Source organism: Momordica charantia (assembly GCF_013281855.1).
Source record: "Momordica charantia cultivar OHB3-1 chromosome 5 unlocalized genomic scaffold, Mcharantia_2.0 BLBB01000005.1, whole genome shotgun sequence".
Classification (NCBI taxonomy): domain Eukaryota; kingdom Viridiplantae; phylum Streptophyta; class Magnoliopsida; order Cucurbitales; family Cucurbitaceae; genus Momordica; species Momordica charantia.
The window spans coordinates 8869668-8882198 of record NW_028275163.1 but is presented as its reverse complement, the minus strand read 5'-3'; the positions used below and the strand labels follow the sequence as shown (position 1 = coordinate 8882198).

Sequence of the window (12531 nt, the reverse complement as noted above, 5' to 3'; positions counted from 1 at the left end):
TCGTATACAAGTTACAAGCCATGGATTCCACTATCATGGTCAAAGATCAATGAAATACATTTTGTCAAACAATGAATAAAAAGAATAATAATACTTAGATTCGTCACCATGTATAAAATATCTGTCGACATATCAACATTTTTAGGTAGTAAATATAATCGATATTTGCATGTTATTTAAAAAAATCGATAAAATATTAAATATATATAAAAAATCACTAATATAGATATAATATTAATATTAATCATTTTTCACCTATTTGGAAAGGTTGAAATTATTATTTGTTAATTGAAATATCTTTTACAATTTTTTTATAACATTTCTATAAATATCCATCAATATCGACATTTTGTCGGTATTTTTATTGACATATTCGTAAAATTGAGATCTCGACATTTCTATCAACATCAATATTTAAAATCTTGCTTGTCACTATGAATTTTTTGCCTACTACCATGGAAAATACTTGGCTCGTAATACTTGGCTCGTAATGAGGAATCTTGTCCACACCACCATTAAATAAATATCTGACAACTCATCAGTTTTTAAAAACATTTTTTGATTTTGCATTTCTCTCTCTTAGTTGTCAGATATTTAATGGTGGTGTGGGTAAAATTCTTTCAAGTAGAGAGGGAAGACCGATTTTTACTTTTTTTTCTTCAAAAAATAAATAGGTACCAATTTCTTTTTTTTATTATTATTACTACTTTTTTTTGCAATCAACAATTGGAAGAAGATTCCTATTGACCGGTTAGGAGGTACGTATTATTCATAAAAAAACTTAATTAAAAAAACGCGGAGTAACTTTTAAAAAATAAGATACAAAATATAAGAAGATGCAAATTATTTTTTGTATTTGGTTAAAATTTTAAAGAATAATGGAAATGGTAAAAAGTGATTTTAAATTAGCTTAAAGTATTTTTTTTAATATTTTTTATTAAAAAAATAGTTTGAAGAATTATGAAAAGATATAAAAAGAAAAAAGTTAAAATTACTTTTTAGATTGTCTGAAATAGTGATCCCCTCTTCAAACGTTTAAATACTTCTTTCACTTTTGACTTTAGTTCATTTTAGTACGTTCCTCAATTTTTACCACGTCACTTTGGTACTGTTTAAAATTTTAGTTTATTTTAGTCCATATACTTTTAGAACATCCGTTTTAGTCTATATGTTTTTAGAACGTCCGTTTTTTGTCCTTATACTTTGAAAAGATGACCATTCTAATTCATATTTGTAAATTTTTAACATAAATTTTATATCTACTAAAAATTCTTTTAACACAAAATTATTGCTATATTTCAAGAGATTTAGTTAATGAAGTGTGAAGCTAAAATTGCGATAGAAATAAATGAGATAAACTATTTCAGAGATCAGACTGGACATTTTAAAAATACCGATCGAGACTAAAACGAACAAAAGTTAAAAAAATATATGGACCAGAACGGATGTTATAAAAGTGCATATATCAAAATAAACTCATGCTAAAAGTACATGGACCCAATATTTAAACCTAAAAATACCAGAAAAAAATCATGGGTTGGCCTGAATATTCATTAATGATCTATTTGGTACCTCAAAATTTTAAGGGTTTGAAATCTTCACAAATTTCAAATAAATTTTCAGGTTTGTTATCACATGAAAAACGTTTTGAAATCTTAAATCATGTTTTTACGTTTAAAAAAAGTTTCTGATTCAATTCTCGGATTTAGAAGGATTTTATACAATTTCTAAATAAATTACTTATTTAACTTGGTCATATTTTAATATCTAATTAATAAATTTAAATTAAAAGCCTAACTCAGTTAACTTTTTATTTTGTTTTCCTTTACCATGGTTATCCGGAAAATGAAAATAAATTTCATTATATTCATTTCATGATTTATAAAGAATTTGAAATCATTTATTGCATTTAAAACCACTTATTTAAAACCATTTGAGTCCGAAGGAGAGAGTAAGGATTGAGGTTAATAATAAAGAGTTTAGAATGAATAGATTACAACTATCTAAGTAGTTTCAAAACCAATTGATAGCACCGTCAGCTTATTTTTCATTTCATTCATGTTATTTAATTATTTTATTTTTTTTAGTCCAATATTTTTATTATTATTCTATTTAATACCAAAATTAAATAATGGTACTAACTTTTTTGTCCCATTTGAAGTTGTTATTTTTATATATATATATATATATTTTTTTTTTAAATTAGCCTCCCAACTACTTCCCCCTGAATTTTTTATCTGTCCTCTTTTCTGTCTCCATATTTCTATTCTCCACCCTTCTTCTCTAGCTACTCTTCCACCATTTTTCGGCATCTCTCAACTTCCTCCTTTTCTCATCCCTAATCTTCTTCTACGTTCTATTTTTCTCCTTTTTTCTATTTTCTTTTTTTTTTTTTTTTATTATTTCTCCCCCTTCACTCACAGGGTAAGGATTAGATTTTTTATTTATTTATTTATTTATTTTTTTCTCTCCCCCACTATCTCTCTCTTTTTCCTCTTTTCCTCCTTTGCACGTTGACTTCATTTTTGGATAGATTTTCTTGAAGGGGACACAAATCATGGAGGAGGCTTTTAATCTTACTTTTTGTACTCCAATTCTTTCTTTTATTTTTTTTTTAATAGCTCTAAGAAATTCATCAAGTGAAATTGCAGGGTTATTCCTCCTCCAAAATCCCGGTAGAATTATCACTAAAGGTTTGGAGTCTTCTTTATTTTTCAATTTACAAAATGTATATTATGATTTGAGTAGGAGAGTTAATTCTGCGTTTCCTCCTATGCTAAAGAATTGAGTAGTTTTTTTAGTCTCATTTAGTATTCTGTTAAATATTTGTTTACCTGTGTATTTTCCTTGACTTTATTTTGTTAAATCTTTTTATATATCTGTTTTGGTTGTTAGATCAATTTCATAAGTTTAAAATTTGAACAAATTTAATCTTTTGCCATGTCTTGAAACTTGAATGTATGAGATATGCTTGAAATTTTTGTAATTTGGTAATCAACCTCACAACCTCTTGTGGTAGATATATGTCAATTACTGTTGAGTTTGATTTGCTTTTACATAATCTGTAAATTAGATTATTTAAATCTACGCTATTTTATTTTACATGAAGATTCTAAAGTTGATTTTATAAATTTTAAACCATGTGATTATCTAATCTTGGCTATGTTTGTATTTTTCTTACTTTTAAACCCAATGAAATCTCGTGCATCCAAATTTTAAATGCTTTTTAGATTTGGAACGTTTAATTCCCCACCAAATTAGTTTTTACAAACGTCCAAAATCATTTTGTTTACACAAAATATAACAAAACTTTAAATGATTTCTAAATTTTAAATATTAAATTTTTTAGATTTGAGTAATGTTGTCTTTATAAATTTTTCTTAAATGGTCCTAAATACACCAAATTCTTCACCAAATTAGTTTTATAAAATTCCAAAAAAAAGTTTTGGTTTTCACAAATATAAAAAAATTAGATTTGAGAACTAGTAGTGTTCACCCTGTGAATTTTTTAAAACTCACAAATACATTAAAGTTTTGGAGAGCAAAGTCGTGTCCTGGGTTTTCAAATAAATTCCGTAAATACATGAAATTCCCCTTTTAAAACGAATTTCACTAATTAATTTTTTTTCCTAAAACAATTAAAACAAAATTTGAAAAACCACTAACAATTTTAAAAAATAAAATAAAATGGAGATTGAGTAGTGTTCACTTTTTTTGGAATATGTTGAATTCCTTAAATACATAAAATTTCACCCAAAGATAATTTTCTCATATTTTTAATGGTATTTAGGCCACCCATAATTATTAATCCATGTTTTATTTCTAAAATGTAGATTAATAAACCTGAGACATTGGAAAATAAAGTAAATAAACTTTTTTGGACCTTCAATAATTTGGATAATAAAAAATAAAGTACCGGTAATCGTTTTCACAGGTGTTGTAGGATTCTATCAATTTTCGTATACAAATTTTTTCTATAATTTTTTCTAATTGGATGATCAATCACACCTTTAACATGATTGGTGACGACTCCAACGTTCGGATAAGAGGAGTTCTTGCGATGAAAAAAAAGTTTGAAGAATTCTAGAATAGATATAAAACAAAAGTGCTTTTTAAGTGAAAAACATTTTAGACAAAGCGTTTAAACTTGTCAAATAGTTACTTTTGTTAGACAGCCAATCATAATAATAATAATAATAAATAAATACTAAAAAATAATAATAATAACCCACAATTCTATAAATAGTCTAAAAAAGGACTGCAAATTCCCAATTTTATATTTCTAGAAAAATCTTCCAAAAAAAAGTCAGTAGTGTGTGTTTGGTTAGAAAACGTATGGCTATGCAATTGCTGACTCGACTGCCATGCTGCTCAAAATGGTGCCACGTGGAATTACCTTTTTCCCTTTTTTTTTTGTTTTTAAAAAAATTCACTGATAACAAGCAACCTCCATACCTTATCCTGCATGTGAATGGCTCTCCGTTTCCCTCTTCTTCCCCTTCGAAGGAAACACCCTGAGTCGGAGCAGAGCCTCCATGGAAGTTGGAGAAAGAAATTGTTCACCGGGTTATGGCAGGCCTCCATGGACATTTAGAGGCAGGTAATTTAGTGCCCCATTTACTCTTCTCTTATAGATTTGTTCTTTTTTGTTTTCTTCTTAAAGAGTTCTCTGATTTGATTTGACATTCCCCTATTGTTTAGAGCCTTGTATCAACTGCATCTTGTGAAGGGGAAAATTGCTCGAGCCTGCATCCCCAAGGAGTTGAGACTCGTTGAAGCATTTGGGTATTCTTTAATCGCTGAAAATTAGTGTGGTTGTTGTGTATTTTAGGGGATTAATGTCGCGGAATAATGTATTTCCTGATAGTGGGTGTTTTTTAGCTGCTAAATTTAATCCATGTTATTTGATTCTCAGTTCCCAATTTAGAGGTGTTTGAGGATTGCGGGTCCTCCGCATTAAGCCCTTGTAGCTTTGATTTTGGTTTCGGTTTCGCCAAAATGTTATAGTTCACACCAATTAGTATTTGTTTAATTTACCCTCTCCCTCTCTATCCAGGTATACTCTTGGTGGGTTTTTTCTTGCAAGCTATGATGACAGTCCTGCAGGAACTTTTGATGAGGTTTTTTTTTTTTTTTTTTGCGATCCTTTTTTTACCCTTTTTTGTTGAGGCTAAAACGATGCAGAATTGGTGCTTCTGCTAACATAGAACCCATGTTTTTGGCTTTGGTTTTGGCAGCTTGTGGTAATTGCTGGAATTGTTTGGAACCGTCCGACCTCTTGCGCGTATGTTTTTCTACTATCCTGTTTTTAGTCTCTACAGTAAGAGAAAGGGATAATTATAGTAATATTCTATTACCCTTTTTTCATTGATTGGAGTGAAAAAGGTTATAGGAGAATGTTAGTGGGAATGGGATAAGATAATATTTGTAATTTTGTTTGGTAGATTAGTTTGTGTCCTGGTTGAACCGGTTATTGAGTGGGCTGGCTTGGGTTGGGTTGGGTTAGGTGGGCTTCTTCTGTGCTAAAATAAATAGTGATAATTCAGATTTTGGTTTCCGGTTTCTACCGTCTCTCTCAACTGGCACTTTTCCCCAGAAGTTGCAGAAAAAACTTAATGTCAATCAACCTATTGAGGGAGGTGAGTATGGGTTTTTTTTTTTACTCGGTTCAGCCTCTGATTCACCCTGCGGTAGTGACTCGGTTTTTAATTGGACCGGCCTGGGTCTGGACTCTGGAGTGGTAGCAGAGGAGGGGTTGGAGATATTATATAGCTTTTGGGTTTGGGTCTGGGTCTGGGTTTTTATTGTGCTCAAACGTTTGAACAATGATTGGAAACAAGTTAAAGGGGTTTCAAAAACGTTGAATTTGGGAAGAACCAAGTCTTGTTTTCTTCTAGATTGTTGAAGTAGAACCTTACTTGGTGTTTGTTCTTTTGTGGAAGCAGATGGGCAGCTAAGGTTCTGGTGAACAGTGTTCAAGCTTGTGACCATGGACGAAAGGTTTGGCATTTGAAGGATTGTTTGATTTTTAAAGTTTGAATCAAATATTTGTAAAATTGTGGATGTTATTTGCTTTATGTCTTATAGCCCTCTTCTATGACTGAGCCATGATCCAATATGTCTGCATGATAATGAACTTTCTCCATTTCTCATATTTAGACATTATTTTTCCCTAAAAATAAATGGGGGGCATATGTTAGGCATCCAATAGAAAAGGTACTTATCCTGCGTTAGTCACTTTTTAAAGTTCGAGGACGTATTAGACGCAACTCTGAAAGTTCACTCTTGCTATTTAACCAAAAGTTAACTATCTTAATTTTAGCTCTTTCAAGGAGTAGAGCCCTTCAAAAATTAAGATAATTCCTATGGGATGATACGCCTTCTTTTTGAAGTTCCCCTCGTAGCTTGAAAATTTCCTCTCCCCTTGTGGCTTGAAAATTTCCTGTAAAGTGGTATTCATGAACACCGCCCCTGTTAGGTATTATATACTATGGGATCCCATGGAACGGGATGATCTATTCCGAAGTGTTGGGCAACTATTGAAGATATATATAAAGGTGGTTTAAGGGGAGTGTAAAAACTTGGTTAAGCTGTCCTCCATCATCGCCTTAGTGTCCTTTCTCTCTGATTTAGATTTTCTTTCGACGAAATTCGATGCCAAATTGTTCCATGATAGCTCAAGAATCAGCAATGGCTGTGGCAGTCAAGTGGGTGAATTGCTTAGTCAAGTGGGTGATAGCATATTCTAACTAAGTCGTTGCCTTTTCCCTTCCCTAAGTTACACTTTTGTCGGTATTACAAAATGTCTTGATAGCTCCTACCCCCTCTTGTAATTAGCCTGCATTTAATGCCCTTAATGCTCTCTTGGAGTTTGTGGCTCAATCAGTATTATATCCATTTGGACCTTTTGTCGTGACGTTTGACATTCAATTTCTTTTGTTTTCTTTCATTTCTTTCTTTTTCTGTTTACCTTAATTGTATTGCCTCTTGCAGGAAATAGGACTTCCAAGTCAAGTTGCAAGGTTCACAAAAGTAAGCTACTATTTTAGATATTATGGTAGTTCAATATTTGATTCATGAACACACACACAGTTTGAAAATGAAAATTTGATCAATATTATATTGCGGCGAGCCCTTCCCTTCAATTAAGAAGTATTGCAACAGTCAACCACTCACAAGAATCATGACGATAGTCATCTGACCTCCAAACTATATGCTTCTTATCGACTATATTTTTTTTACGTGTTGAACAAGATCAACCGAAACTAATGTGCCCTCATGTGAAAACAGAGGATTGAGGCAGTTCCAAAGCATCGGAGCGAAAGTGGACTTCTAAACTCCTTAGGTGGAAAGATTAATGTCTACAACCAAAAGAATCAGGAGCATGTCCAAGTGACTGAAGTGAAGGGTCCTACTTCAACCAGCATCTGCAATATAAACCTTTCAACTTCTGGTGAGCTGTGCAAATATGGTAGCCAATATTGCTTATATACTTGTTCTTGGAGCAGAAAAAATTGTTACTGCTCGTCTCCTTCACTGTTCACCAATGCTATATCTTTTAATTGTTACTCGTATTTCTTCTGCATTATCTTTGGATCCTCGTTATCTGATGGAATTTTTGCAAGTAGTATACTTCTATTTAGATATAAACCAAAGGGAAAATTATATAAAGAGAAAACAAGTCTATTCGGGCGCCCAGGCGGTCGAAGACTCTCCACAAAATGATATTACTAGCCTAACTCTCTGTTCACGTGCCCCAAAAACATATACTTCTGTCAACAAACTCATAGTGAGGACTCCACTGCCCTCGCTTTCAAAATATACTCTTCGACCGCCACTTTCTCGCACATGTAATATGCATGGGTGGGCTGATTGTACCATTCACAGTGGTCTATGACATTTCTTTTCCTAGTTTCAAGGAGTATTTGGTAATTTTTGCGAGGAGTTGTATTTTTTTGTTCAAATAAAATGTCCCATGATTTATTTATAACAAGCTGATGGTGGCAGTTCCTCTCAACAAATGGATGGGACCAGCTATCAAAATGTCTCTTCCAAGTTACAGGTAACTTTGTTTATCTCTATTCAATAGACAACTGTTTTTGTTTGCAAACTTCCTACTTCATGGCTTATGATGACAGTTCCATTGTTCTAAAATGTCAGTGGGCATACAGAATATACTCCTGAATTATTCAAATACTCATGCCAGATTCGATGCAGGTTTGTGTCTCTGTTTTCTAGTTGCTTCTACCTCTTCATCTCTCATCTCATGAAAATTCAAAATTCTTGGATGAGAACTGGAGTTTGGCATGTGTGGAAGTGATTTTAGAATAAGTGTTTTTGGCCCAAGGGATTTGTATTAATAACTTTTGTAAAAGGTGCTTTAATTATTCTAAAATCACTTTCAAATATGTATTTATTTCAATAATCAGATTTAGTATTTAAAGAGTCGAGAACCTGACAAATTTCATTTAGGGTGCGAGCAGTAAAGCCAATGAAGGTCTCGGTCGAATTTCCCGCTCAAAATGAGCACCATTCTTGCACGAGAAGAGGCGGAGAAGGTGCAGAAGAGGAACAAAGCCTCAGCACATCTGTACTATTGTCAAAGCCCATACTAGCTTTAGAATTTAGTTGCATGGAAATGAAAGTTGAAGCTCCCACTGTTGTTTCTCAATATTTTAACCACTCTCTCAGAACACCTTGAACGAATCCCATTCCAATCCCACTCTATTCACAGTTAAGTTACATATGTTGAAAATTCTTTCCCAGAAGTCTTGTACAATATGTGAGAGACTCATCACAACAAATTAAACTCTACTCTCACAAAGTTAACAGCAGCTTCTCATTTTGCCTAAGATACCTTCTCTTCTCTACAGAATCCATGAAAGATGACAAAAACAATAAAAGAGATCTTTTTACCCCATATACTTTTCTCATTTTTTACTGGTGATCTTTACAAAAATCTTCCTCTCCAGTGTGGTGACACTTGAGGGATAAAGAAGGGAAAGCAATCTTCTCACTCTCGGATCAATCAAACTTCACTCTTTGACCTCAGCTTGGCTTGAATTCTCGAAACTGCATTGACACTTTCAGAAAGCTTCTGGCAGAGGCTGACTTTGCAAAAATGACTTGAACAACACCAGTGATCTTTCAGGTTGTGAAAATGGTGCCTCGTGTGATGCCCCTCTGATTGTGGCGAAGGAAAGAATGTTGCCATAAACTTGAGTCCACCCACCAACCTGAAGAGCAAAAACCATTCACATTCATTCATATGAAAACTGATTTCTTACTTTGTGATATGTCATATCTCAAACTGTTTCTGGATTTGTTTTGTTAGACAAGATTTACCTGCTGTCCCTCGAACCAGACTCTGTATGGCACAGTTGTTTTTAGTCTCAACTGTTTTGCTAGTTTATGAACAAGAGTTCTACTTCCTGTGAGTGGAATAACAGAATCTTGATCCCCACTGCAAATTCAAGATGTTTGAAGCATTCAGTTTAAACAGCTTTAGAGTCGAAAGAGTGTCCAGTTCCGTTCAAAGGTGTTTCATTTACCTGTAGACCAACACTTGTATTCCTGCTTTGATCAGTTTCCCAACAATGTTAATCGTCGGTATCTCCAGGTCCAGCAGCTTATAATCCAGAATGCTATCAATTACGAAAGAAAAAACATGAAGCTTTACCATTTCAAATATCTTAGTGGGTATTGTTAGTGTGAAGAAGTTTGTATTACTTGCTGCAAACAGCCCATCGTCGCACTCCCACAAGCCGTGCATGGAGTTCCTTGTGTACATCTTGCCTATTGAGATAGTTAACCGTCTCGTCCTCCACACAGACATCGACCGACTCGGTTACTTGCTACACAGGATGAAGAAATGTGAGATCCTGAGAAAGCAAAAGAGAAGTAAATCTACTGGTTCTCTACTCACTTGAGGGTTGAGGATTTTGGACTGTGAGAACACAGACGATATGCAGACATCAAGAGTAACATCATACTTGTCAACAAATCTACTGGTTTCTTTGCTCACTTGGCTCATCACCCTTGAGCAAATGGGTGAAACAGACCCCCTATAGTACTCACTCACATACCGAGAGTAGTTACACATCGACGTGAACATTTTAAATGTTGAATCTGATATCAGTCCGTGCGACCAAAGGAACTCGGCCCTCGAATTGAAGTCGGTAGTGAAATCTAGAACAGGATTACCAATCTGAAAATCAAGTGTATGATACGTAGTGCATTAGTTTAAGTTTCAAGAATCAAATTAGCAAACACGATGAATGGGGTTTGAATTTGCATTTACTCACAGCAATGCCTCTAAGGTTTAAAGAGGTGTGGTTAGATTGGAGCATAAGTTCTGCCAGTTGGGGAACATAATGACCTGAACCAATCAAGAAACCGACAGTGAGAATGCTTTTTTGGTAGAAATCAAGAAGGAAGATGAAAATTTTTGGGAGAAATGGTAGAGCATACCAGCATAGCTTTCTCCAGTAATGAACAAGGCTCTGTTTTTGTAATGTGGGAATCTGGCAAACCATTTCTCCAAGAACTCCAGATTGTCCCTTGCTACAGAGATATAAAACATAAACATCAGTTCCCAGCCTCTTAAAAACTAAAAACATATTAGAGAAAGGTAACTTTTCATTTAAAGGGAGATACAAAAGTCCACCTTCATCCATGATAATTGCTGAAAATGAAAGTTACAGTGGGATAGTAGAGGGTGATTTCTGTAATTCTCTTTTATTCTCTTTTTTGTACCGTGAACAGTATCACTGAAAATGGCACCACTCAAAAAGTGCAGTCTCCCACAAACAAAAGAGAACAAAGAAAAGATAACAATAAAAAGAAGAAAAGGAAAAGAAGGCAGAAAAGGCAAGAAGGAAGCGTTTTTCACTTGCTAACAAACAAAAGAAGAGAGGGGCCAACAAAACAATAGCATGAAGTGGGGAAGTTGACCTTGAAGAGCCTTTTCTTCAAGTTAGGAATTCATTTTCAACAATGTGGAAAATATCATCATCTCACTTTTACTTCAAAAGAAAAGGGAAAAAAAAAAGTTTCCAAGCAAGTTCTGATTTTCACATTTCCCCACCTGTGATTCTGTCATCCACAGCCTCATAGGAAGAGGTATCAGTCGAATACGAAAACCCAACACCCACTGGCGTCTCCAAATACAACATATTCGCTTCTGAAGATCACAACAAACACAGAACAAACCAGACAAAAGGACAACCATCAAAATAACACCCAAAAATCTTCAATCCTAACCAGACGCATTTCAACAAACACTTAGCAGGCAAAACGATGGGAACCTGTATTCCAACTGTGCTCATTCCGGATCAGAACCTCCCCACGTGGCCGGAACGGCCCATTTTCAGAGAATGCCCCAACTCCCAGAGACGAACACCCAGGACCTGCAAAGAACACAGCCAAAACCAAGTTCGAAAAGAAGAAAAAAAACCCAAATGGGAATCGATCGATTTTCGAAAGTACCCCCATTAAGCCAGAGAACGAGAGGCTTAGAGGCAGGGTCGAGTTCGGCCTCGGCGAAGTAGTAGAACAGAGCCTTCCGATTGCGGGCGCCGACGGTGACATAGCCGGAATACTGGCGGAATCCGACGTGGGGTTGGCCGGGAAGGGAAGAAACGGCGTCGAGAAGATAAGAAGGGTGAGCAATGGGGAGAAAGCGGAGGAGAAGGAGCAGAGAAAGGGAGAGAAGAGAAGACATGGCGAGGGAAGAAAGAACCCAGAGGAGAAAGAGAGAAGAAAGAAAAGGCGGGTTGAATGTTGAAAATGGGGAATTGTAGAAAAAGGGAGAGTGGGGGGTTGTGGTTTTTGTAATGATTATTATTCCAAGTTTGGACCCCATTTTTTCAGAGCCTGTGTTCACTGTTCATCTCCAGGTCTCAAAGGAGAGTGAAGAGTGAGGCGTCAGCAAAAGGCTGAAAACTCTCTTCAAATGCATTTTTGAGTTTCTGACCCAATCAGTGAACCAAAATCAAACACTGTTTCTTCTGTTGTTGTCTTCTTCTGTGCCTTTGTAAATTGTGATAAAACGCATCCAAAAATTTTCACTGCCTATTGCTCACCATTTGTCCACAAATTTCCAGGGGATGCTTTACGAATGGTGTGGGATGCCAACCAGAGTAAGAGTAGGCATGCAATATCATCATTCTAATCTCTATTTTGTATCTTGGTGTAGGATCTACACGTTGAATTTTGGTAAAATATTAGAATTGAAGGAGGGAGCGTGTTCCAAATGCAACGCACGAAAAAGTGCAGGGGAGCAGGGTGTTCCTTGTACTGTAAAAGTAGTTATAGTTTGTGTGATTGTAATAATTTTTCACACATTTTTTCTGTGTGGACCGTGATTTTTTTCAAATAGAAATATATATACTATATATATATATATTTAAAAGTTAATTTGATTGAAAATGTAGGGAGAAATGGAGGGTGCAATTATGGGAGTATAGAAAATGAATACAAAACGGTGCATTTCAATCGAGGAAAAAGTATGATACATCATGACATGGGACA

The 12531-nt window shown here is 34.7% G+C and overlaps 2 protein-coding genes across 4 annotated transcripts; one reads left to right on the top strand and one right to left on the bottom strand.

Moving 5' to 3' along the window:
• Window positions 1–2218: 2218 nt before the first annotated feature.
• LOC111015179 (protein NEOXANTHIN-DEFICIENT 1) lies at window positions 2219–8852 on the top strand. Of its 3 annotated transcripts, none has more exons than XM_088123800.1 (11): window positions 2220–2693; window positions 4507–4600; window positions 4702–4785; window positions 5057–5120; window positions 5238–5284; window positions 5946–6000; window positions 6994–7032; window positions 7291–7453; window positions 8008–8062; window positions 8161–8217; window positions 8484–8742. In XM_088123800.1, the coding sequence occupies exons 1-11, from the start codon at window positions 2558–2560 to the stop codon at window positions 8524–8526; spliced, it is 837 nt and encodes a 278-aa protein (XP_087979926.1). In that variant the 5' UTR covers window positions 2220–2557; the 3' UTR covers window positions 8527–8742. The 3 variants fall into 3 exon arrangements, with proteins under 3 accessions (XP_087979925.1, XP_087979926.1, XP_087979924.1); XM_088123798.1 differs by having other exon boundaries at window positions 2222–2693; window positions 8473–8852; XM_088123799.1 differs by lacking the exon at window positions 8161–8217 and having other exon boundaries at window positions 2219–2693; window positions 8473–8852.
• SCPL45 (serine carboxypeptidase-like 45) lies at window positions 8698–12228 on the bottom strand. The gene is made up of 10 exons (XM_088123797.1): window positions 11488–12228; window positions 11307–11408; window positions 11087–11182; window positions 10471–10563; window positions 10305–10378; window positions 9926–10207; window positions 9730–9854; window positions 9552–9644; window positions 9346–9463; window positions 8698–9236 (listed from the first exon to the last, which is right to left on the bottom strand). Exons 1-10 carry the CDS (start codon window positions 11861–11863, stop codon window positions 9087–9089), a joined length of 1509 nt encoding a protein of 502 aa, XP_087979923.1. The 5' UTR covers window positions 11864–12228; the 3' UTR covers window positions 8698–9086.
• Window positions 12229–12531: the final 303 nt, after the last annotated feature.

Bases quoted from the DNA above. Each gene is read 5' to 3' on its own strand.
- LOC111015179 (XM_088123798.1), top strand. From the start codon at position 2,558: ATGGAGGAGGCTTTTAATCTTACTTTTTGTACTCCAATTCTTTCTTTT. The intron at 4,601-4,701 runs GTAATTTAGTGC...CCTATTGTTTAG, and splicing joins CCATGGACATTTAGAGGCAG to AGCCTTGTATCAACTGCATC. The intron at 7,454-8,007 runs GTGAGCTGTGCA...TGATGGTGGCAG, and splicing joins TATAAACCTTTCAACTTCTG to TTCCTCTCAACAAATGGATG.
- SCPL45 (XM_088123797.1), bottom strand. From the start codon at position 11,863: ATGGGGTCCAAACTTGGAATAATAATCATTACAAAAACCACAACCCCC. The intron at 11,409-11,487 runs GTACTTTCGAAA...TGTTCTTTGCAG, and splicing joins CGTTCTCTGGCTTAATGGGG to GTCCTGGGTGTTCGTCTCTG. The intron at 9,645-9,729 runs GTAATACAAACT...CGTAATTGATAG, and splicing joins CGATGGGCTGTTTGCAGCAA to CATTCTGGATTATAAGCTGC.